Here is a 26,382-nt window from a genome sequence, read left to right on the forward strand (position 1 = left end):
TAAAAATTATTAATTATTTCTGCTTATGTTATTAAGCTAAATGTGTCTGTAAATGGTGCAAAATTCAATTACAACGCAGGCTTTGAGTTCGGAGAAAAATGCTGTGAGCGTTTACATCAACCAGTGATTAGAAAATCCTTTATTAAATCCTTTTCGTATCAAGGTACTTGAGTAGTAAAGTTGTGTATTTTTTCTAGCTTATACTTATATAAAAACAATAATCAATTATTCATTCAGTCCGTGTGTAACACCGAGTCCATCCAAACAATTGACAAAAATAGAAGTTGTTTTTGAATTTTACTCGTAAAGGTGGAAACTTTACTTACTGAAAGAGGGATTTGTTGAAACTTTTCTCGTAAGTGTGAAGGTGTTGTATGGGTGGCACAGACCAGATCCACACAAAGGATGCCATTTTGATACACCACTTTTAAAACCACTGCTCTTTATTAGTCGAACCATCTTTCATTCGTTACCTTTAATTTAGGTCTAAAACATAATAATATTTAATATCTTAGAGCTCGGGCAAATAGGAGCACTACGCGCATAATTCGTATTAAGCAATTTAAGTTAAAATGGGTAAGTGTTGCGTAAAGATTTAACAGGGATGTGAAAGTGAATGCTCCGTAATAGGGATGAACAGTCAACTTCTCCTTTAATTACACTAAAATCAAAAGACAGTGAGAGTACATACCTTCTACTCTCAACAGACTTTAAGTTTATTAATATCAAACGGGAATTATAGGAAGAGATAGAATTTATGAATTTGAAGGACCTGAGAGCATATTTAAGGCACACCTTTTGTACACGTTCGATTCTCTCAACTGCAAATAAGTGGCAAGGACTCCAGATAAATGTTGTATACTCTAATCTAGATCGAACAAAGGAAGTAAAAAGTAATTTGCGAGTGTAAGGGTCCGAGAATTTCGAGCTATTACGCCGTAGAAAACCCAGTTTTTTTTCAGTTTTTCTAATCGCAGAAATAATTTTCAAATCATGAGCATACAGAAGAAAATTGGCAAACAAAAAACTGGTACTAATATAATTAATAAATAAAACAAGATACTACCTTGGGGAATCCCCTGATTTGACTATGAATCCGCCTATGTCGTCTACTTTCTTTTCTGCAATTTCTTTCAATTTAACCATCGAGAATTCCTCCAGTGTTCTATGTCGTAGATCACCCAGGCTTGGGCACTTACACAGATAGTGAAAGACGGTTAGCTTAGACTCTTCTTAGTTTCAGCTTCTACATCTGTCCTTGTACGGCCACCCATCTTCTTAGCATGGTCTCCCATGGTAATTCTGAATATGTCTGCTTGTGGCATTCTTAACAACTCGTTAGTTCTGGATTTATTGGAATTGAGTCGAGTTTAATTAGTTATTTTGCAGATATCCGGGTTAGTCCACCTGTCGATGCGCTGCTTCTGGAATATCGAGAGAATCCGCCTTTTACGCACGCCTTGGGGAGTGCCTATTTTCTATCGCTTCTTATTCGTTATTGGTGTCCCCCTGTTTTGACAGTCCATAAGATTTCTCATTTCTTTCTGTATTATGTATCAGTTTCCTCAGAGGTAAAACTTATAACTAATGCAAAGAGTTCCATACTATTAGATGTTTCGGGATTTTCAACAATGTTTTCCTTAATACTTAAATCGGAACCTCTTTATGATTTGTTTCCTTGTCTTAAGTTACTTCGAGATGAAACTAATGGTTATGATGACAATAGCAAATGAGTCATTAAATACTTTTTTTTATATTAAATATTTAAAGCAGATATTTTCTTAAGTTTTTGTGTGACCTTTCTAAGGCTTCTTGGGGTAATAAACCTACCAAAACACGCTAAAATGGATATTAAGACAAAGAAATAAATATTTCAGAAAGTAGTACCTATTGGCATATCAAAGAAATTTATCACATCGCATTCGTGTACTAAAACTTTATGCACAGAACTAAGTAATATCTGAGGTACGAGTTTTTGCTTCGGTTACCGAATTACTGCGCACATAGGGAATAACAATTACTTATACAAGGTGAGAAAGGACAGGAGCTTCGTTCTGATAACTTCGAGCTTATTTATGCAAAGTATTCACTCTGGCCTCGATACACTATTTTGCGTGATCTAAAAGCGGTAAGTGTTTCAGGTCATTGACCGGAATGTCCTTCATGATGTCGGTACAATTATTTTGGATGGCCTCTACGGACCCAAAACGTGCTCCTTTCATAACCAAATGCAATTTTCCGAATAGGTAGAAGTCACAGAGAGCCATACCAGGCGAATACGGTGAGTCATTGATGGTTAAAATGTGATTCCTGGTAAAAAAATCAGTCACAAGAGTGGATCAATGAGATGGTGCATTATCGTGAAATATGTAACAAACGCTTCAAAACGCCAAGATAGGAAATTTGCAGTCAGGGTTTGGCCCGTTGGCACGAACTCCTTGTGAATAATTCCCTTGGAATCGTAAAATCAAATGAGCATTCACTTGATTTTTAACTTCTCCAAACGCGATTTTTTGGGTGATGGCTCGTCTGGGGCCTTCCATTCGGTACTTTGACGCTTACTTTCATGTTGGAAACACCAAGTTTCAGCACCAGTTACAATGTTGTAAGGGAAGTTCTCGTCTCTTCTCGCCTCTTTAGTGAGTGTTGAATTCTGAACAATTTTTGGTCCTCAGTTAACTTGTGCGGAATGAAACATGTACAGACCTTTCGTAGACCCAAATTATCAGTTAAAATGCGATAAATCGATGGTTTGGAGATATTCAATTCCGATTCCATGAATTTCAATGATGATTTCGGTTCACTTTTCATAAATTTACGAAGAATTTCGATGGAGGTTTTGGTGATTACTGATGGGCGGCCTGTATGTGCGGCCTGTTTATGTCCTCAGAACGATCTCTGAACCGTGTAAACTACTCATGAACTATGGCGCGAGATAGGCAAATCATCACCATAAACTTTTTTCATTAATTCAAATGATTCGGTAAACGTTTTACCGATTTTAAAACAAAATTTGATATTCGGTCTTTGTTCGAAACTCATTTTTGTACCGATGACACAATTACACTGACACTTTAGACGCAATATCTTCGCTTCCACTGAATGGAATGTCACCAGGCTTTCACAGCAAGTCAGCTAGGGATGTAACTTCCAACGCACTAACTCATTAAAAAGCTACGTCATCGAAAACATTTTTATGGCGCCAGCCTTCTTTATTTTGGACTTCACTTTGTAAATCTCATTATGAACATACCCGTGTAATATTTATCACCTCTTTTTGCATTTTCTAAGCTAAATTGTTTCACTATTCTATAGCTTAATAAACCGCATGGGTCAATTCGAACTCGCCGACAGTAACCGTTGTTAAAAAAGTTCAACTAACAATCGAATTCGTATATGTTAATTTTCAAAAACTGCGGCAATTGGTTTTACATCAAACCAATGCCAATTTCATCGTAAATGTTAATAAAATAGTATTTTTTTTTGCTTAACAACGCATTATTTGCATTGTGGCTGCTAAAACAAACAAAAAAAATAAAGAAAAACACACAGTTACACATTGCATCAGTGGCACCACCAAGAGGAAACGGGCGATCGCGGTAATAGCGCAGACAAATGAAATTTAGTGAAGTCCTCAACCATCTGTGCGATTCTTCTGCCTGAAAAATGTGAAACACAGATGGCGCTCTAAGCAGTAAGAAGGCGTTGTTCCTAGGCAACGACAGGTGGGCAGTCCCACTACTTAGGTAGCGGAAGGCTAATCGCCTATCCTGTCAGAAATCAAAAACAGATTAACGAAACCAACGCAAGACTGAGTCTTGTCGAGACCCTACACTCCCGAGAAGAGTGAACAAGGAAAAAAATAATAATTTATTCAAGTATGGCGTTCTTCAAAAATATATTAAAACGAAAATCCTTCCCTTTGACACCCACATTTTGATAGGTATTTCAATTAATTGATGGATTAAGTTGCATTTCACTGTTACAAATGGCAACCCTCTTTTCTCAAACTCAAAATATATTCCAAGTGTTAGTCAAAGTTATTAACGCTCTGTGCGCGAAGTTTCATTTAAATCCGTACAACCGTTACGGAGAGAAGAGAAATCTTTTGTGGTGCCGGTTTATCATTTTGTCAAACTTTATATCGCCCTGTACCGCTACATCGAGTTCTACTTCCAAAAAGAAAACTTTATTGCATACCTTTGGTCAAGCACTTTTATCCAGCACCTCATTTTGAAAATCGAGGAAACAATGCAGCTCTGATGACATTAAAAAAAGCCTTTGCGTTTTATAATTATAGATGAGCTAAAACAAATACGAAAATGAAATATTTTCGCGAGGTAAAAAAAGTGAACAAAACATTACTTTTCCCTAGCAATCGATGACTCAAATTGTCGAAAGACATAAAAAAAATGTTTAGAAGGTTTTAGAAGGTTTTTCCCCCAATTGTGGGGTTTTAGCATCTGCAAGCGCCGTTTTACTTAATACCTAAAAAAATAGTTGTATTAATTTTTTTTTTATCAGGCGTATACTTTTGACAACTTTATTATGCATGGCGTGGAAGTGAAATCATGTATACAGATTGCTTGTGATTTAGGGATGTACTATATAAGCCTTAATGTCTATTTTATTACAAAATAGATTAAAAACCACTTTTCTTAATTGGAGATTTAGCTTTCAAATAGCACCAAATAGTCCAAGTTTCAAGACATTCAATTTTTTTATTTTTGTCCACTGTGCGTGTGCGAAAAATGCTCTTTTACTATATTTTCTTACTGAGAAAACTCCGTTATTAGCTACAGTTTAGTCCAGTGAATAAAAAAACATGGCTTTTTAACCTTCACAGAAATATTTGTTCCGAAGGCGGTTCCAATTTGAAATTCTTGGCTGTAACCATATCGGTTTTTGGTTCAGTATATGAAATATTTGCTGCATTTTTCATATTTTATTAAATTACGTGATTAATTTATATTAAATAGTGGTAAAAATTACTACAAATTTTTACTTTCCAATGTCAGCGGAATGCTTTTAATCAGCATGTAAGGAGTGCAATATTAATTTATGGCTATTCTTTTTTTCGAGAATGAAATCACAGAAGTGCGAAAGTGTTAAATTCGGTACGTCACATGTCATGTAATACCCTTTACGATAGTTCCTGAACCGCAAAGCTCAAGAAAGTTGCTTACAGATAATTATCCGCAGCTCCACGCATCGCTTATGCGCTCTTAGAGTCTGCTCTGCCCTCAAAATGGGGTCGGAGGAAGACGCTGCGCTCCGTATAGATGGCCTATGTCCACTTGACTTGGTAGCGCAAGAGATGTGGACAGCTTGAGAAATAAGGCGCAACAGAACCAATGAGATCCCAATGAGCACTTAAAAATGTTAAAACTGTGCAGCTATTTAAGTTAAATTTATTTGGAAGCGCTGTTAGGTGCTCAGTGGAAATGGGGTTTAAGACTTCAAAGAATGCCAATTAGAATCCCTTTTGTTCAATGGTTAAATCCAATTCTGTCTTATGAGTAATTTTAAGATTTTAATACTAAATAACTAATAATTTTAACTATACAAAAAGTTAAATCGTTCTTAGTTTAGAAATTTATTTTCTAGGCCAATGCCATGTATCCATATACAGATATGCTTGTAGTTAGTTATGCGTATGTACGTGTTTGTCTATATATTCTAACTCCTCCTATTTCCCTTCTTCTCGTTACAGGCTTTGTACTTTATGCTTTTGTGATGACGCAATGGATTGCGGCCTCAAGTGGGCGCTTTTCAATACTAAAACGACATTCGCACCCACTTGTGAGGCTGCAAATAGCGCGGCAGCAAAATCGAAACCAAGAGCGATATCAAGAGCAACACCAACAGCAACAGCGTCCCTTACGGCTACAGCTGAAGCAGAAATACCAACAACTACAATTAATTTACGAGAAAAGCCAAAAATTGGCAGAACTACGCAAGTATCCCTACGCCATTGGCACATTTTGGATATCCAGAAAATAAACGCATTTGTCACCGCAAAAGCTACCACTACCAACACCATCCCCACCACTAGCCTAGGTGGGTTCACGAGAGTTTCGGTGGCGCGCAGACGTTGTGGCCACGGATGTGCCACCAGATTCACTCAATTCACGCTTGCGGCGAAGAAGCAGGCGATTCTAACATAACCTCCCTCCTAGCATCAGCGCTGGCAAAAAGTCGAAGAGGAGGAGAACTACATAGAGCCTAAGAAATAACAATAACGGAAAACGGGTACAACGACAAATGCTGTTTTAGGCGAAATAAATATTTACGTGAATAACGGGAACAACACACCTAAGAAAATGAAACATTGTGAGTGCTAGACAAATTCCAGTGAAATGCCAAATGCGAAAATAGTTTTATAACCACAGCTGATTTCATAGTAAAACTTTATGATAACTTTCGATTCACATAATTTGTAATCTTTTTTTTATATTTTTTCTGTAAATTTTTCATTTATAAGCAATATATATAATATCAACTTGAGACACTTACAAATTATTTAATTTTATACAATCGCTCATTACCTGGAAGAAAGTCATAACCCAAAAATTGTTATATTTTAGCAACTGTGCAGGAATGACTATCAACTCTTCAGCTCCTCAGCTCAATTGGCAGAATTTTATTAGTTGAAAATGCCTCTTTACTTTTAATAAGGCAGCCATAGTAAGTTGCAAACTTTGAACCCTTGTTTCCCGAATTTTTGTTATTTTGAGTTATGACATTCTTCCAGCAAACAAGCAATATACGCATATATGCATTTTATGAAGTTTTATAATTTTCCTTTTTAATTTGCAGCAAATATTTTTATACACAAAGACATGATGGAATTCGGCTAAGAGGATTTTGTTGCACTGAAAGCCAAAATCGAAAGCAAAAAACAGCTAATAGAAACTATAAGAATACAAAAAAAACCCAACAAAATATAACAAAACATTACCAACCTAAACTATTCTCTTGTCTTGCGCGAATTCAATTTAATTTCTGTCACGAATTGATTCGCCGCCTTACCACGTCTTGTCTTGACTTAATTCAATTCAACTAAATCAATTCGACTCTACTTGAGCTGTAGCTGCGACGACTCAGGCTGCTCCAGTTTTGACGTCAAGTGAAAATTGAATAGCAACGAACACCACCGCCGTCACTACAATTTCGTCCTGTCTCTTCATAACGTCGCGCTCGTTGCAGTACACCTGAAATCTAGCAGACCAGCGATTTGCGCTAACTAAACGTCGGCCCTTGTGAATCAAGCCAACAAAATAAATTCCCAAACGAGGCAGACGTTTTCGTGCAAATTGTGCCAATCAAGGCGCAATTGTTCATTTGTGCTGTGGCCATGGAGCCTCCTGGCGGGTTGCCGCCGGACAGAGATAGACAACTAGTGCTGCGCCCACAGCAGCAGCAGCAACAGCTGGTGCCTTTGTTGCCGCAAGTGAAGCCGACTCTAGCACTAAATATACAGCAGCAGCAGGAAGCACCAACGACCATTGCCACATCGCCAGCTGCGGCTGCAACGCACGCCAGCTCATCTGCTGCAACGAACGCCTCTGCAAATGCGCCATCGATCAACACCACTAACGCACTTGTGCTCGTGACTAGCAGTGATGTTGTTTGTGTAACTGCTGCATCCAATAGTACTGCCGCAACAAGCACCGGCCCTGCACTGGCGTCCGCAGCCATAGCGATATCGGGCACCACTCAGGCGGCTACTGCGTTCAGCGGCAGTGCAGTGGGTGTGCAGAATCATCCTCACCACCACCATCAGCCCCATCATCAGCATTCGACGCAGCAGCTATCGCATCACCAGCCTCACCTTCAACATCCCCATCACACGCACCACTTACCACATCAGCAGTCGCAGCCATATGGTGGCCATAATTCATCATCCACCTCGTCGTTACTGGGTGGCATCTCGAGCGGCAGTAGCAGCACTTCGGGTAGTGGACAGCAACAAACTATCGAGAAGCTGTCGCGGCCAATGGCATTCGATAAGGTGAGTCGGAAAAGCAAGCAGAATTTAGTTTTATTTTAAATGTAAAAGAACAAATATTTATTGCATCGGAAAATGGTTGGGGTCAATAACAAAAGGCACATATGAAATATATATCTCCAAAAAAAGGCACATCTCCGGAATTGCAATTAACGTCTGAGTTCTTCTCCATCCTAAGCGTTTTTGTTCTTCTTAAAGAAGCGGCATGAGCACACTTGAATAACTCCATCCTTGTCTTTGCTGTCTCCAGTGTTCTCGCTGGACTTCTTTTTTGGATGGTGTATGGGGCACACCAGCTCCATTTCGTCATTTCCCTCATCTTCGGCGTTTAACAGCATATCTAAGGCGCTTTCGATGAAGTTGATTGGTTGTGTAGGGCCGGCCAAGCTGTACGAGGGTAACAGGAAGGGGCGCGAAAGCAAAGCTGTATTACCAGGACTTACTATGGATGAGGCAGTGCCTGGCGAGGTAGGGTTGTGGAAGATGTTTAATTGAGGATCCAGCGAGTTGTAAAGATAATCTAAAGCATCAGCGTCGTCGGCACCCTCTACGGCTGGGCCAATACTTATCACCGACGTTGTTGGATTGCCATTGACAGTGATTTGAGCGCCTTGGGCATGAATGGGAGGACCATCTGGGGAGAGTGTATAAGCGAAAAAATTTGGTTAAGCGGGATTTTATATTATTTCGTGACTTTCTCATTGGTAAAGTCGAACAACAATAACAACAACAACTTATGATAACTGTGCGGCTTCGAAAACTGGAAGGAATTTCAAGGACTTTAATAGGAAAAAAAATGCGCTTGAATTCTTCCAAGAAGTCGCTTAGTTGCATATAAGTCAAAATTAGTAAAATTTATAAAATTAATAAAATGTGATTTAAGTGGAAAAAATAGTAATAATAGCCTATTTGCACCGACTCTCACATAATTTTGTGGGGTCGAATTTTTATGCAGAAATTCTCTGCCGTTGTTATTACCAATAACATTAAACTAATAGCCTTTAGCATCCTTTACATAAGAATGTATGCTGCTCTGATAGCCATTTCTTGTCAGAAAAGCTCAAATGTTGCCTATACAGTGCGTTTCATAATTATAGCACAGGCACTAACTGCACTATTTTTTTTTTATTATTATATTTATTCTTCTTCAGAAACTATATGAATACAAGTTTTAAACTTTTTGAATACTAAAAAAAATCTTCAAATTTTGATAAAAATTTTAAAATTTTTTAATGAAATTTATAAAAAGAAACTATTAATTTTGATTACAAATTTAAACTTTTCAATAAAAATAAAAATAAAAAAATCAAGCATGCAACTTTATATTCCATTGAATTCTGGTTTAAAAAATGTAAGTTTGCAGTGGCTCAAGAATCGCGTTGATTTTTGAAAATTTTTTTTACTTGCGGTTTCGTCCATTTCTCAATTTTTTATATGAAAGAAAGCAGCCAACAGTCAGCAAAGAAAAAAAATTATTTTGCGCAAAATTGAAACTTTTATTTATATGGTTTGCGTAGAAAAATGAGCTACAAATATAGGCATAAAAAATTAGTAAAATAATAAGAAATAAATAAATTGACAAAACTTCTCAAGAAGTCCCTGTACTATAGTTATGAAACGCACTGTATATAAATGTGACAGTTTGCTTGTAGTTCATATACCTTTAGCAAGTCATTCGATTGAAATGCACTCTGGAAAGGCTTCTGAGTTTGATTCAACCCACTAGGGGAGGCCCTATTTAATTCATTCGTTATATCAAATGAGGACTTATGGAGCAAAACTCAGCAAACGCCAGTGCTACTTCGGATACGAAAATGAAACTGGGGCAGGATTGGCCATGCCCTGCGCATATCAAGCGGCGACCTAGCAAGAACTACTATTGACTGACCTGGCGACGAAGAGAAACTGAAACGAACTGAATTTAGAACAGAAAATCCGCTCCGTGAATATGAGCTGGGGAGAAATGAACGCTTTGGCTTACAACCGACCCGAATTGAGAAAACTTGTTGTGGCCCTTTGTTCCAACTTGGAACCTTCGGATACATATTGTGGTAATAATAGCGGCAGAGAATTTCTGCATGCAAGTTATACTACTACTAGCGTGCTTTTTTTGAATATTTTTTTAGAATTTGACAATATCAGCTGATTTTTCTGACGTCACCTTAGTCGAATTTTTGATCAGTGTGACCAGATTGCCACTGTCGTAACTTAATTTAGCATGTTTTGGTTTTCTAGCCTCGGAGTTTTAAAACTTTTTCATGCTGTCATTTTTTTAGCCTCTTTTAATTGAAATAAATTGGTTACACTATCGACGATTGCGATTATTGTTGGTGTTGGTGATTATTTGCGTGTTATTTGTGCGTGCGTTAAGTAGGCCATAGACGTGAAACAAATCGAAGCAATCGGTTGAAACTCATTTCGCAGTTGAAACATTTTCACAGACGTGACTTTGGTTTCACGTTGTTCGTTGCTGCGTGAAAATGGAAAGCAGAAAAAATGACGGCCATGCCTGTTATTTATGTATGCGTGGAGAGGCGGGTTGCGAGGAAGAGTGCAAGATTGGTTTAAAAGTATAGACGAGTATTCGCATATAAATTTATTTATTTTTTTACACTTTCTATATTAGCGTTTTTTACTACTTCTTCAAATTTTCTAATAAAATTTGCCACTATTTTAATTTAACATTTATGTCCTTGTATTTATGCTCTTATTTTTTCACAATAATGACTGACTTTTGAACAAATCCATAAGTTCCTCAATAAATGTTTTGTTTAATGTTGCCATTTGTCCGTTCATGTGCACACTTCGACATTTCTTTTGATAAATAGAAAGTGTGAAAAAGAAATCTCAAATCTTAAAGCTTTCTCTCGCAACTGCAGCATTGCTTAGTTTTGGATATAAAAAAGCACTAAAATGCTCGTTTAAGGAATATGAAATACCAAACTTTTATTGAATTACTCTGTGCGGTTTTTTAAATAAATATGAATGGTTATGTACAATAGACTGTATTGAAAAAAACAAGGGTTCAAAAGTTCTTTATAAAAAGCACGAAACACATTTTTTTCTTTATTTGAGGTTACGTAATAAGATAAATAACGCCTTTTTGAAAAAAGTCGTAATGGTTTCTTCAATATTATCTGGTATTGTCTTTGTTTTTATTACTATGAATGCATCGCTATGACTTTGATTCGTTTTCTGTAAATTCAAAGACAGTTTGAAGCTTTATAAAATTTATAAAAAAAAATTTTAATGTTGAAAGAAGATCAAGTATTCTTGTACTCGTATGACCTCAAAAGGAACAAAAAATTAGATTTCCACTTTCAAAACAAATTGTACAATATGTAATCAATAAATTTTGAATAGCACTGAAATCATGATTCAATGATAAAAGGTTTGCTCAGTAAGCAGCTTTTTCGTTCTCTCTTGACAAATCGGCTCCCTTAGCAAGACACTGGGCGGTAGCTCTTAAAATTTTGAGTAAAAGTGGAGGAAAAGCAAAATTTGTAGAAAACACATTTCATTTTCAAATACTCTGCTTACGAGCAACAACCCTCTAAAGAGTTTTCATTGGCATGTTCAGGACTTGGTAGTATGACTGACATATATACCGTCTAAGTTAGGACATGATAGAGTAATTGAGGCAGTCCGAGATCAATGAATGGAGAATTAACAAAGCTTTATTTCTTATGACGTGGTTATTTAGATGGAATTCATTATTTGCAAAGAGCTAGCATTTCCCAAAGAGTTACGGCAGGGAGAATAATTGGATAGTCCCGACGCGATCGATAACATTTCTGAACTCATTATAAAAAAGTTGGGATTGACGGAACTTATTTCCAATAAGCCCATCTTCCCATGGATGGATGAAGTGTCCAGAAGAGGTTTAGCAAAGCACAGTACCAGCATGAAAAAGCTTTTCATAAAACAACCATCTACCGGAATCGGCTTAAAACTGTAGATACTTCCATTTGTACAACGCACGATACAAATAGGAGAAGGATCTCGGCCAAACACAGAATTGTACGTGCCAATTATTTATTAATTTTTTGTCAAAATATATTCGTTTCATATTGGCGAAACTTCGCGATCGGTTTTAAATTTAAAAACTAATTCACAAAATAAAATCTTGGGTTAAGGGCAATAATTTCTTGTTTTAATATTAGACTTGGCAATTTCCGCTAATAAATTATATTTGTACCATTATTTACATTCAAATATTAATTAAAATTAATTTTTTAAACCGTTCGCAGTTTGTTTTCATTTAAGTAAGAAAATACTTTTTTGCTACCATTTCTACCTAAAAGGATTTAATACTATTTTTCCATTTATTAACCTTTTTAAATGCAACCTTTTGTAAGGGAGTGTCAAAAATCGAATGTTACTTGTGAGCAAACCTTTAATAATTGAATCATGCACTGAAATATTCTCGGCATAAGCTTTAAATTCAAAAAAAGAAACAAACACCAAACTTAAATATTTTCGCGCTTTGGGTATAAAAAAGCATTAAATTTATTTCGAAGAGCAAAGGGTTGGCACCACTGCACAACTAGACTAGTGTGACGTCACGCTCATTCTCTGATGGGCACCGTATTGTTTCTATAATTTTTGTGTTTCATATACCAGACAAGGCCAAGAAATAAAAAAGAAGAACGGAAGAACCAAAAATGTAATTCCAAATTTATAACGTGAAAAAGACAAAAAATAAATAAATAAATAAATAAAAAATTAAAATAAAAAAAAAAATAAAAGAAGAAAAATTAAAAAATTAAATAAAAATAAAAAAATTAAAAATAACTAAAAATAAAAATGAAAACTAAATTAAAAATTAAAACCGAAATAAGTGTTGTGCTAAAGCTCTTACGACAAATTAATAAATGTAAATGTCTAAAAAAAATTTCTAACTATAAAAATTTTCAATCATATTTAGATAATGAGTCTAAATAATGAAAATAGCCATCAAAAGTTTAAATTTTTTCCTCTTATCCGTAGGTAAATTTTTTTATTCTCCTCACCTTTTTGAAAAATGTATGGCGCGAATTGTACTTGATTAAGTTTAAACTTCTATAAAAAATGCAAAAACTTATTTTTGCTGTATTAACGAATTGCTCATACCATCAAAATGCTTTAGATAATCACTTATTGCTCGAAATGAAAGTACAGAGTCGTAAATTTTTCGTGCCTGCCCAAGTATCACAAGACTCACTAATTTGCGCTCGAATTTACTCACCTGGCCCCATTTTGTACAGCATCATGTTGGCGAATTTGAGAAAACTCTCCATTGGCAGCATTTTCCCGCTCGAATGTTTGGCGACTTGCATTTGCTGATGCCGTTTATCTGGCTGTGTCTGTGCCAGTGCTTGTGCCTGTGCCCGATGTTGCCTGTGCTGCTGTTCCGCCTCTTCAGCTGTCTCTTGTTTCAGTCTTTGTTGTTGCCCTTGAGATTCCTCTTGCAATTTGTTTGGCACTCCAATGCCATCCATTGACTTGTGCGAAAGTGATAACGGAGTGGGAAATGATTCCTTTACTTCCGCATGCTGTGCCTGTAGTTGTTGTTGCGACAATTGTTGGCTATGTGGCTGCAAACAGTTAGCGTGATGACTTTTGCGACCGATAAGCGCATCATTATTATTATTATTGCTATTGTGCTGCGCTTTGCCATTATCCCCGCCAGCGGTGCTGAAGTGGTCATTGTTCCGCTTGCGACTGTCGCTCGTGCCATCCTCGCTTTTGTCGCTGCCGCTATTGTTGTGATTATCATTGAGCTTATTGTTCGTTGGCATTGTCTCATCTTTGTTTCCATTTTCTGCACTGATCCCGTTATCATTACTTAGCTTACTGGCAATGCTGTTAGTGCCTGCATTGTTGCCCGACTGGTCCGTATTGATTTTTAGTGCGTTCAAGTTATTTAGCTTAGACTCCTTACTAATCTCGGACAATCTTTTGAAACTATCGGCAATACTACGTAAATTCGGCTGATGAAATGCGAAAGAGCTGAGGCCGTGCTGCATGTCTAACATCGGTTGCAACCCATTGTCAATAATCAGTACCTCCGCAGCGCCCTCGCCAGCACCGAATCTGGCTTCATGCTGCATATCGTCGAAGAAGCGTTCGCCGAGGCCATGATGGTTTAGCAGATAAGCCAGCGATGCCTTGTGCAGGTCCTTGGCGGCAATGCTACCCTCCCCTGGCTTTGGCTGCCCGCTATTGGTAAATTGTGATGGTGAATGATTGAGCTGTGCATTCTTTTTGGTTTTTTCCTCGTTTGATTTGTGGCTGAGTGAAGCAAAGGCTACAATTTTGTTCGAGTGTTCGAACAGAAGGCATGAAACAAACACGCACACATGCAAATAATTCGACTCAAATAAACTACTACAAACCTTTATCGATTGCGTGCCCTACGGCGGCCACGGCCTTTTTGGCCCACGCATGCTCGGTGTGGTCTTTGACTTTTTGTTGCTTATCCGGCGTAGCCATTGCAAGTTCGCTCAATTTAATGTCATTCGAAATGTTGCGCTGATCCGTTAGAATGTCATTGGTAAGTTTGGTATTGTTTTGCGCCCCTGTCGAGCCGCGCTTGATGCGACGCAGCGCTTGCGTTTGCTGAAATGTAACTGCGACCAGGGTTAGACCTACGCATGCATCTGAAGGTGTGAAATAATTATGAATCTGCTAAAAGATACTTACAGACGCATAAAGTCAAGAGAAGAAATAGGCTGGAGTTGCGCAAGCTGTACATGATGCTGTTGGTTTGTTGTAAGCAGATGAATTGCAGTATTCAAAAAAATGCTTTGCGAGCGTGAAAAATATACGTTTGTGAAATTCAAAGTTGACGGAGAAAATCAAATATTTTTGCTTTGTCTTTGCAGGCGAAGAAAAATATTTATTTGGAGAAGAGCAAGTGGCTAAACAACTACAGTAGAAAATATTTTGAGTTCGACTAACTGGTTGGGTCAAATCCTCTCAAGACAGAGCTCGTTCTACTTACGAGGAGTAATAATGTACCCAGAGCTAAACTTCTCTCAATAGAGGGTGCTCCGTTGGTGCTTTCTTCCAAGATGAAATTCTTACATGGGTACAGTCGACTCAGAAAATGCTTTCGTGGAAGCTCAATTAATATTTAGGAGAGCATAAGAACTGTTACCATTCTTGTATGGATGCAGGAGCGTTAAAGGCAAAAGATAGAGCCTCTCGTTTAGAGTATTATTATAAAGGATGGTTAAGTTTCAAGGGCCGGTCTTAATTTTGAATAAAATACAATTGTTTTTGGAAATTATTGTCATTTCTCTTTATTATGATAATATTGGTATAGCTCAAATACGTATAGAATAAAATATTGGCCAAATGGCCGCCGCTGTCCCGACCTCTATCCGATGGTCCAAATTTTCGATGACGCTGAGGCATAATTGAGGTTCTATGCCATTAATGTGCCGAATTATCTCGTCCTTTAGATCTTGAATTGTTGCTGGCTTATCGACGTACACCTTTTTTTTTCAAATAACTTCAAAGAAAGAAGTCCAACGGTGTCGTTGACGTTTAGGTCATTTAGGTCACATTCAACATCGGCAATTAAAATTTAGCCACCCTTTAGTATTATTATAAAATCAGTTCTGTTGTATGGAGTGCTTGTGTGGTATAATTGGGTGGAGAGAGGAGCATAGACGAAGAAACTAGGAAGAGTGCTAAGATCTACTACACTGACTGATCAATATAAACCCTTACTTGGTCCAAGAAGATATTCTCTACTCACATTCTAGTCAGTGCAGCTTTTGTAGGTGGGATCCGATGAACCTGTTCGCGGATCGCTCGAATCTTGATGGAATAGTTGGGAGAGTAGTATTCTGGGGGGAGTTTGCAATCAGTCTCGAGCTCAGGCCACCGGACCAATGCATGCTCCAAGCAAAGGTAGTCGCAGTGATAGGCCGCATATACTATGTGCAGTTACTTTAAGGGAAGTAAATATCTACTCCGACAACCATTCAACAAGGTGTGGCTGTAGATGAAGATGCTCGAGGGAGATTCTAAGATTAACTAAGCCTTAGCTCTTGAATGCAAGGTATGTATTCTGTGAAACTCGTTGTTGCTGCTCCTTCCTACTCCATCTGTATCAAGAATTATACGAAATCATCTTCTCCTCTTCTCCTTCGCTGCTCTGTTGCCACGCAATTCAGCCACCGTTCGGCCACCATCCTCACCAAAAGATGAAATTAAAATGTGTGAGAAAAGCTTAGTAAAAATAAGGGAGACTGATGCAATTACTTGCGATTTGGACCTACATAGTTCAAAAATCGGTATAAACATCACGACAGTTAGAAAACTAATATCTGAAAGACTAAAGCGCTTGAAGAATATAAAATTCAGCAAATGTCTTTATGTTTTTTTTTGTTTCGTCAAGGAGTTTGAAAAATGTTTTATGGATCTCAAGGATGCTGTCACATCAGTGCTATGAGTCACTCACAATCCTCCTCATGGATATAAATCCACCTCGGAACCGCTGTCACATAATTTCGGGGTGGAGTCTCTTATTGCACTACGTAAGTGCCCAAGGTGGCCGAATGGGTTAGTGCGAGACTACTGTGAAGCACCAAAATGAAGAAAAAAGTATTTTCTAATAGCGCTCGCCCCTAGGCAGCCAATGGCAAACTTCCCAGTGTATTTCTGCCATGAAAAAGCTCCTCATAAAAAATGTCTGCCGTTCAAAGTCGGCTTAAGACAACAGGACGCACGCCACAAATAAGAGAAGGAGCTCGACCAAACACCCACAACGAATATAAGCGCCAATTATATGTATATATATATATATAAGTTGCCACATTGTACCTGCGTCCAAGTCGCGCTTCTTCTTGCTTTTCACGCTTCTTTTTCTCAATTTTCTTCTTTCTCTACCATTTTTGAGACTTTATTTTCGGTTGTTACATTTCCTGCTACAGCTTTGAGTCGCTCACGTTCTTTTTGCCATCTTTTGCATTCAAAAACTATGTTGCGTCATCTGATAAACTGCCCCTATATACATATACTGATACAGTCACTTTGTTCATCTTGAAAAGGTATTGCCTAAAATACTCGCGATCGAAGAGAGACTATGTAAAAGCTTACTTCTTCTTCTGCTGCACCAATATTGATTGGGGCCCTTATACTATCAATCTTCCTGTAGTTTCCGTGTGCTATTTGACTTACTACTTTTAGATTGTTTGTGCTCTAATTTCATATTGTTCTTGAAACGCGCAGCTTCTTTCTTTTGAATCCAAAGCTGTTTGCGTTCCAACGCTAGAAGGTCGATGGAAATCGATCTGCTTATGAATAATGCTGTAGGTGAGATAGGCAGCTTTTTTAATAATAAAGTGTTTGTCGAAAGTGAATGAAAGTGATAAGAAAAACCTTTGATCCCGTAGAGAAAAATAAACTATCCGGGAAATAAATGAGAAGGTAAGATTTCGCAAGACCAGAACCCGCTAATGAGGCGTTAGAAAATACAGATCATGGGAGAGTCGCTGTTTGAATCGGAAAAGCTTCCAAAAAAGAACTATCGAAAATACGATTTGCATGAAATTTGTTGGTTAAAAGACCACTTTTGAAAACGAAAAAGAGGAAATTCTATCCTTTTACTTTCTACCGCGTGCGGACGTAAAGGGAAGAAACACTGATTACTAAAGGAAGGTAGGGCAGATGGAACAGTAAACTCTGTTATGCGTGGGCGACTTCTTGAGGAAAGTTTGACTCCGACTACTGAAATGTGCTATTCATAAACAAGTAGCTTTAGCTTTCAACAGTAGCCAAACTACCGGTATATACTCTCATGATTGTTTACAGTTAAATTATTCTAGAGTTTGTCACTCGGGATGAGTGGAAGGAGCCGATAATAGTGAAACTCTCGCAAAAAGGTGACAAGAAGTTACCCACAGTTATGAAAATGTTTAACAAGATAATTTAAGAGAGTATATCAGAGGTGTTAAACAGCTCAATTCATGGTATTCAAGTAGGCTTCAGACTTGGGCAATTTGTGTTGACTAAATTATCGCAATGCGAGTTATTACAGAACAAGAAACTCAATGCGGCGATGTATTTAACTAATATATTCTATACTACGACAACACTTTCGATGCTCTCAATAGGGAATGCATATGGAGGGTACTCAACGCAAGAGGAATAACTGTGAAAATCACGATCATCCTTAAAAATAGTTATGATGGAGTAAACTGCTGAGTATTACATGGCGGCGAGCTAAGCGATGGCTTTGAGCCCCATAGGGGAGTTCGCCAAGGATGTGTGAAATAGTCGAAGTGCTAGATAAGCACCCAATAGGCATAAATTGGAAGCTCAATCAAAAGTTGGAACATCTAGAGTATGCTGATGATGTTGTACCTCTAGCGAACAAGCATTCAGATATGTAGACCGCCATCGACAAACTCAGTGCAGAATCAAGAAAAGTCGGCTTAAATATTAATAGAGTGAAGATAAAAACAATTAGAGTTAATGTAAGCAATGAAACCCGCCTGTGAATAAAGGTAAAAGTATTCTAGAAGAGATAGAGAACTTTTAATATCTAGGAAGCAATATCGGCGTTGACGGAGGAACTGTAATTGATATTGAACCACGTCTCAGCAAGGCAAAAAACGTATTTTCACAACTGGGTAAATTGTGCAGATCAAACTCAGTGCTCCTGTCCACAAAAATCCAAAAAATATGGAATTTCAATTAAGACTGCTATAAAAAAAATTGTTCTATTTTTAAAACTATTTTAAAAACAATTTAGGTCAAGCAATAAAAAATTGCAGAGACCGTGAAAAAGTTCGTTGAGTAGTTTATCACTGGATAGGTATACAGGGTGAACGATATGAAGTGTTACCTATTCAAAACACCATAACTTTATTAGTTAATTAAAATTTAAATTAGTTTCTATTGATTTCAAAGACAAAATTGTTCAAAAATGATTACAATTTTAACATACAGGTGGATTCACTTTAGCTCGATATGACCACCTTTTGCCTTGACTATAGCCTTCAAATGGTCAAAAAATGAGTTGCATGCTGTACAAATGTGATCTTGAGGTATTTTGGCCCATTCTCGTATACTCGCTTTTTTCAGCGCATCCATACTGGCATATTTTTTAGTCCTCACCTTGCTCTTCAAAATAGACCAGATGGAATAGTCCATCGGATTTGCGTCGGTGAATTCGAAAGACATTGTGTGGACGAAATGAAGTGTGGAACATGATTTTTTAACCATTCTTGGTTCACACGAGCTTTATGAGACGGTACCGATGTCCATGGTCTACGACTGAAATGTTTGCGTGTCCACGATTCTAAAGCAGCTTCTAAAACATTTTCCCTATAATAAGTCGCATTCACTTTGACACCAGGCTCGATAAAAACGATTCGAGAGCGTCCATCAGCGGTCACTGCGACCCAAACCATTACTTGCGATGGGAAATTGCTTCGAGTGGCCATACGTAGGCTCAAATTCTCGTATGAGCGTTCGGTCAAGTAAACACGATCGTTTTGAGTGTTTATGAACTGCTCGATTGGGAAATTTTTTTCATCAGAAAACACAATGTTAGGAAATTCGCCACGTTCGTGCAAGCGCAACAACTCCTTTGCTCTTTCGCACCGAACTTTTTTTTGCTGGGGTGAAAGATCGTGTGGTTTTGGGAGCTTGTAAACCTTGGCCTTGAGCTCATTTTTCAATATGGGTCTTGCGATATATTCAGTTCTTTGGCCATTTTTCTTCCGCTTCGACGTGGATTTCGTTCAAGTCGAGCCTTCACTTTCGGAACCATTTCTGGCGTTGTTGCGCTTTTTTTCGCTCACCTCCATAGCGTTTTGCAATGTTACCAGTATCATTGTAATGTTTTGTAGTTCGATACACAAACATTTTATACACTTTGAGGTGACTGAGCTCACGAACAATGGTTGGTTGTGGTTTTCCAGCCAATATAACGCAATCCCACTATTACGTATGAGTTCCATCACAGAAAAAATAAATTCAACAAAACTGAGACGCAAATGCTTTTGATGGCTTATAAACGATACATTGAACTGTCATTAGAACAATTTTGACGTTGATGTCATGAGCTGTTTTACAGATACAACCAGTGTGAAGTTGGTAACACTGTACTTTCACCCCTGTACTTTCGGAAAATATTAACAAAATTTTGGCACAAAAGAGGCAACTTGTTAGAAAGTGGACAAAGAAGTTTCCACAAAATTATCCCACATACATTTTTTAATGATCTAAAAGTAATTACACTGCCATAATTGTACTTTTTAATCGTAGATATGTGCCTAGTCTTAGTCCTAGAAATATGTACGTATGTATAGTTTAACACTTAGGGGGCTCTTGCTTGTTATGATTTCCCGAAATTCCAATTACCAACTGATTGCATTTTTGATGAACTAAAAATCCATTAGCTCTCTTAAAAATTGTCGAACTTTTTATTGCTTCTAATCGTTCCATTCTGTTATGAACTTAACGGTCACATATATTATATACACACACACATACATGTATATATATATATACCTATATATTCTTAAGTCTGTTCGTATGCAAGGACTCTGGAGTGTTTTGCTCATTCACTCAACTATGACCTTGTCCTCTTCACCCACAACGAATGAAAGAATATTCAGAAATTGGATTTCACCAGAGACATTGACGTTGACGTTGACAGCTAAGTAGTTGAAAAATTTAAGTTGCGCCTTCGATTCGACCAAACCAATACCAACTCAACAAAACTAAACTACATCAACGACAGCTCACATTCATCCATCTGAGCGGGGCTTGTGCAACTACCAACGCTTGCGCACTCGGCTTTTTTTGCATCGTAAAAAATCCTTGAAACTTAATTAATTCGATTTTGAGCAGCTATGCGTGCGGCAATGCCGCTCTCGTCATTTTTTCTCCGTGGTTATACTCGTATGGGAATGTGCATCTAATTTTACTGCTTCATATGCGAGCCTTGCCCCAGTTGCCTTGTGGTTGCGGTTACAGCAACCAAAGTCGACCCCTCGAAGCTATGGTGCGCTTTTGGCCTACTCGAAGTGCCTGCGTTGCTATGTGCACATGTGCGGCAGTGAGGGCTTTGTGTGGCACTTGAGTTGTTTGACATTGACTGATTCACGCGCCTAATTTCATGACAGCCGCTCAAATCCAAGTGGCGCTTGCGGCTTCAGTTGGTAGTAACTAAAGACTCAAGTGAACAGCTGTGCTGTTCAGAGATATTGAAAGTTGCTAACGTATTTGTATATGTATGTATGTATATGAATGCATGTATATGTATGTATGTGAGTGAGTAGTGCCCAAAAATAAGATATGATTATTTAGTTGAAGGAATAAACAAAATCAATCGAAAATGTTTATGAATGTCCCAGGGGTGTGTGGGTCTGTCTACACATTTCATTTAATGATCTTGTTTGTCTTTATAGATGGAGACGTTAGTGCGCGCCATGCAGAACTCTGGAAAACCGGTGCCGGTGCGTCAGCAGAAAATATTTCTCAGCAATATTCCATCTGCGTTTATGGGTAAGTTTGTCTGCGCGCCACTCTTGCCGCATAGGCCCTCCCTCACGCACTGCTCGCTTTTCATTATATATGTTTTGTGTTCCTTCTTTCAGGCTATGATCTTATCGAGTGGCTAATGGATCGCTTGCTGATCGAGGAATCCGAGGCGTTGAGCATAGCCAATCAACTTTGCTTGCATGGCTATTTCTTTCCTGTCAACGACACCAAAACGCTCACTGTTAAGGATGATTCGTCGCTGTATCGCTTTCAGACGCCATACTACTGGCCGTGGCAGCACAAGGCACCCGACAATGTGGAGTACGCCATTTATTTGGCCAAGCGCTCACTGCGCAATAAGCAACGTCATGCCTTGGAGGACTATGAGGCCGAAGCTTTGGCATCGCTGCATAAGAGTCTAAAAGGCAAATGGGACTTCATCTCGATGCAGGCAGAGGAGCAGGTACGGCTGGCGAAGGAGCGTAAAAAGGGTGACAAGATTGTCGGTGACTCACAAGTAAGCTGCTGCGTTTCTGCTCAAATGGGTTGCTTAAATTTATATTTTTTGTCTATAGGAACGCGCTTACTGGCGTGTACACCGTCCACCGCCCGGCCAATTTACGCCTTTGGAACCATGCCCCATACCGTCGCGTGACCGTCAGGGCTCGAAGCCTAATAAAAAGAAAACTATCGAAGATGTGCAGCGCGAAGTAGACTATCTCCGCAAATCGCTCAACCGCACGCGCATGAAAATGTCACAGGCCTGCGAGTCACTGGTCGCTTATTCAGAGACGTTCGCCGAGTATGACTTCTTTTTGCAGCCAGTATTGCCATCGAACCCATGGGTGACGGAGGACATCACCTTTTGGCAGCTAAACAACACATTCGTTGACATACCTACGGAGAAGCGTGTCAAGCGTTGGGCCATTTCCATCGAGGAACTAGTTTCCGATCCAACCGGCTTGCAGGAGTTCACAAGCTTTCTGGAAAAGGAGTACTCACACGAAAATATTCGTTTCTGGATAGCAGTGAATCGGTTGCGGCGTTCAGCGCACTCTCAGGTGCCACACAAGGTCAACGAAATTTACGAGTGAGTACCGCCGAGTGCCAAGCCGTTACAGTTGATTCTTGATTCTAATTTTTGAATTAAAAATTTCTTACTTCTCCTTGGCAGGGAATTTCTGAAGCCGGGCGCACCATGCGAAATTAATATTGACGGTAAAACGATGGAGAGCGTGCTGAAGGGTCTCAAAAATCCATCTCGTTTCACATTCGACTCCGCTTCGGAGCATATCTATACGCTGCTTCTCAAGAAGGACTGCTACCCCCGTTTTATACGCTCCGACCACTACAAGCGCCTGCTGGAGTCCGGCATACAGCCGTCGCACAAGAAACGCTTCTTCAACTTTGGTGGCGTCGGCGGTGCGAAAAAGAAGATGACTGCAGCGCTATCTAGCCAACCGAATCTTGGTGACGCGGCGACTGCGAAGAGTGTTAGCGGAGTGGGCGTTTCAATGATGCAGGCGCCTCCGCCCGGCCATTTGGCACGACGGCGCGGCAGCGATCGTAGCCTCACCGGCTCCGCGCACGAGTTGGCTGTGATTGGCGTGAACAAGGATATTACATCCAAAGTGCCGCACTCGCACTCGCAGAGCAACTTGAGTGAGATTCCGTACAGGTGAGGTGGCTGTGAGTTTTTCTGTTCTCTTTAGTGCAAATAGTGGGCACTTTTTGTTGGTTTTTCAAAGTTTCCAGTTGATGTGAACCAAAGGCCAAACATGCAATTGTCATAGATGTTGCTTTTTCTGCAATACTCAGTAAATAATTTTATATAATTTCCACTTTTAAAAATTTATAAACTTTTTGCTAAATTAATCAAGTAAAATTGAGCGCTAAATAGAAACGAATTAAATATATTATATTAAAAAGATATGTAGCTTTTTAAAAACGCCATTTAATTTGATAAAATTTTTGAATTAAAATTTTTCAATCTAATTTTCTTTTTCGCATATTTTCATACAAAAATTTTTGTTCCACACACAATTCAAATGTATTCACCATGTGTGCACTTGCCAAACAAAAAAAAAAAAAAAACAAAAACAAAAAAAAAAAAAACAAACTACTGGAAAAATCACGAAATCATACTGAATTCACCCATGAATGTGGAATGTGGAATGTGGTAGTTGTGAGTCCATTTACAGGGGGGACATGCCGCAACTCCAGGTCACAGAAATCACAACACAAGCTGCTCCGTTCGGAAAGCGCGAGATTCGCGAGAGTAGCTTACGCTCCCATCAGTAAGACGTTATTTGCTCTCTAACCAACAAGCATCTCTGAACAACTCTGAACTATCTATCCACTGCTTCCCAAACTGATGTTGCTATCGCCCTACAATTTACCAAACTACAGTTGTTGTCAAATTTGGCGTGTTGTATTAACCACTCACCTCAAAAGGGGCCTAATTTACCCTTACCTCCATCACACATCTCCTCCATGTCGCACATTTCTTCTAACAACTCTTGTTTTTGTCGCTTGTTTTAATATTTTTTGGGTTTAATAACACAACATGGTTTCACCACTCATACCCCAGCTCCGGTTCTCATATATGTTGCGTGTGAAGTTTTTCGTTTTTTATCAGTGTAAAGTGGCCTCTGAAAATCTGTCTCATTCCTCTTAATCTGTGTCACCTTGTATTATTAACACTTTTTGATTTACATTTGTAATATTTTTGTCCGTTGAATTTTTTGTATTTTTGTTGCAATGCTAAATTTCTAATTACTAGTTTAAGAACCTCTGACTGTTGTAAATATGTATGTGTATGTGTTATTAAATGATCTGAACTTGCAACATTCACTAACGGCGATTTCAAACGATTTATGTCTTACAATTTTTGTTAATATGATTTCCACCACTTCACAGAGAGACATCTAAACCGAAAGCGGCCCGCCTGGAGACCACCGTCGAATCGTCCAGTAGTGCGGTGTGCCCGTGGGATATACCTGATGAGCCACCTGAAGCCCTCGCACCCACACTGCTTCAGACATCGCAAGTTAAGTTGTCGGTGTGCCCTTGGGAGCAGGAAAGCGAACCTGTCGTCATTAGCGGCAACGCAGCCAAATCGACTACACAGCGTCTCACCAGGTAGAAAGTGTTAATTTGTGTGTGATTCGATTTTGCTTAAGTTGACTTTATAGCACTTCTTCGGACATCACCGATGTTTCGGATCGCATGCAGCGCAACTTGGGTATACGCCATCAGAATACCGTCGATAGCGGCGAGGCGAGTAAACGTCTAGTACCGAACTTCACTGAACAACGAAGAGCTTCAATGTCCTTCACACCATCGTATGTTGTTGTACAAATTTGAATTTTCTTTTCTCACTTTAAAACCCTTTTCAGTCGCCTATCAGAGTATCATTTCGGTCAGACGTCCGTGTCTGCGAAGACCTCATCTGCCCCATCGCCCACTGTGGGCTGCCAAAGTGTTGTGGACGCCACACTCCCAACACCAACTCCACCGCTCTTCACACAAAGCATAGCCACCATGGCTGCAGTAACGGCGATTAGTAGTTCCTCCGGTACGATTACAAAAGATCCACCTTCCACATCGGATGCGGAAGTCGAGGAGGAGCTCAATAAGCTGGCGATATCGCAACGCAACAGCGAATCATCGGCATCCGAAATGTCTGTGCTACCACCTCCGACCCCAACACCGCCACCCCTTACTAAGGTGACACCACCACCCCCAGATGATAGCGTCTGCACTTACTATCAGCAGGTCGAGATAGTATCGTGCGAGAGTTCGCAAAGTGATCTGTTGTGTGGCGCCGAAGGAAGTGGCGGCAGTGACAATGGCAGCATAATCATATCCGAAACTGAGGTGGAGGTGCCCGTGCAGGAAGTGCAAATAGAGCTGATTGAATGCTTCGACTTTCAAGAAGAAAATAATCCACAGTTGCCAACACCAACAATACAAATTGAACTGGAGATGGACGCGCCAGCTGCAGCTGATGTACAAGAAGGTTAGTGAAGACCGAAAGATGCCCCAAAAAGTTCTAAATTTTAAATATTTGCAGGAGCGCTGAGAAAAACTGAGGTCCCAGAGGACGAAGCACACGCAACACCAACGCCAAGCCGCGATAATTCCGTACCAGAAACGCCAGAAATTGAACAGCAGCAGTCGTCAGCTGCTAGCACTCCAGAACCTCAAACATCGCCACAAATACACACCTCCATGTCTTCGGGTGCACTGCCAATGGCCGCGTCAACGGTACCTCCACCACCACCACCCATCGGTCCTATGGAGGAGGAAGAACAACTGCGCATAGAAGAGGAAATCGCAGCTGCACAAGAAACACAAGAAGAGCTGTCACCCACGACTGATGAGTACCAAGAGGGCCTGCAATTCGACACCGATGGCAAGGAGGACTACGACTACGACATCGTAGATACAGATACACAAGCTGGCTATATACCGCCGGCTCCTACTCCGGCACCATCAATGGCACCACTAGCTGAAATGGACATAGACACCGTGGACGATGAGCCATGTGAAGAGCCGGAGTTAATGCTTGAGGTGGCCGAATTACCAACAACACCGACACCAGCCATCGATGCAGTCGAAATGATGCCTGCGCTTGTTGAAACTGTAGCACCAGCAAACACAGAAGAAGTGAAAAAGAGACGGAAGAAGCGTGGCATGGATAGCAAAAAAATACACTCCGTCGATGAAAAAGAGAAGGCGAGTACGTCGGCAGGTGGCGCAACGGAAGCGAGTGGTGGCACAAAGTCCGAAGCTGACCGCAATGCGGTCTGTCCATGGGAGGATGAGTAGGTGGATAATGGCTCAAAATGAGGATTCTATACAAATAGTTGCTTCTT

At 39.4% G+C, this 26,382-nt stretch overlaps 2 protein-coding genes across 2 annotated transcripts in view; one reads left to right on the plus strand and one right to left on the minus strand.

Annotated features, from left to right (window-relative positions):
* The window catches only part of LOC128856882 (uncharacterized), a 106,290-nt gene that overhangs the window by 74,264 nt on the left and 5,644 nt on the right, over positions 1-26,382 (plus strand). Inside the window, exons 3-13 of the mRNA XM_054092303.1 lie at positions 5,714-6,333; positions 6,820-8,014; positions 21,430-21,526; positions 21,619-22,019; positions 22,078-22,592; positions 22,677-23,180; positions 23,686-23,799; positions 24,422-24,643; positions 24,697-24,846; positions 24,901-25,523; positions 25,578-26,331. Coding sequence (XP_053948278.1) covers positions 7,358-8,014; positions 21,430-21,526; positions 21,619-22,019; positions 22,078-22,592; positions 22,677-23,180; positions 23,686-23,799; positions 24,422-24,643; positions 24,697-24,846; positions 24,901-25,523; positions 25,578-26,331 — 4,037 coding nt within the window. The 5' untranslated portion in view covers positions 5,714-6,333; positions 6,820-7,357. The remainder of the gene's footprint in view (positions 1-5,713; positions 6,334-6,819; positions 8,015-21,429; positions 21,527-21,618; positions 22,020-22,077; positions 22,593-22,676; positions 23,181-23,685; positions 23,800-24,421; positions 24,644-24,696; positions 24,847-24,900; positions 25,524-25,577; positions 26,332-26,382) is intronic.
* Positions 8,048-14,779, minus strand: LOC128856884 (myb-like protein I). Its single transcript, XM_054092304.1, has 4 exons — positions 14,696-14,779; positions 14,389-14,640; positions 13,239-14,300; positions 8,048-8,645 (listed from the first exon to the last, which is right to left on the minus strand). The coding sequence occupies exons 1-4, from the start codon at positions 14,745-14,747 to the stop codon at positions 8,185-8,187; spliced, it is 1,827 nt and encodes a 608-aa protein (XP_053948279.1). The 5' UTR covers positions 14,748-14,779; the 3' UTR covers positions 8,048-8,184.

The sequence above is a fragment of the Anastrepha ludens genome, chromosome 3 (assembly GCF_028408465.1).
Source record: "Anastrepha ludens isolate Willacy chromosome 3, idAnaLude1.1, whole genome shotgun sequence".
NCBI lineage: Eukaryota > Metazoa > Arthropoda > Insecta > Diptera > Tephritidae > Anastrepha > Anastrepha ludens.

Bases quoted from the DNA above. Each gene is read 5' to 3' on its own strand.
- LOC128856884 (XM_054092304.1), bottom strand. From the start codon at position 14,747: ATGTACAGCTTGCGCAACTCCAGCCTATTTCTTCTCTTGACTTTATGC. The intron at 14,641-14,695 runs GTAAGTATCTTT...ATGCATGCGTAG, and splicing joins TCTCTTGACTTTATGCGTCT to GTCTAACCCTGGTCGCAGTT. The intron at 14,301-14,388 runs GTTTGTAGTAGT...ACAAAATTGTAG, and splicing joins AGGGCACGCAATCGATAAAG to CCTTTGCTTCACTCAGCCAC.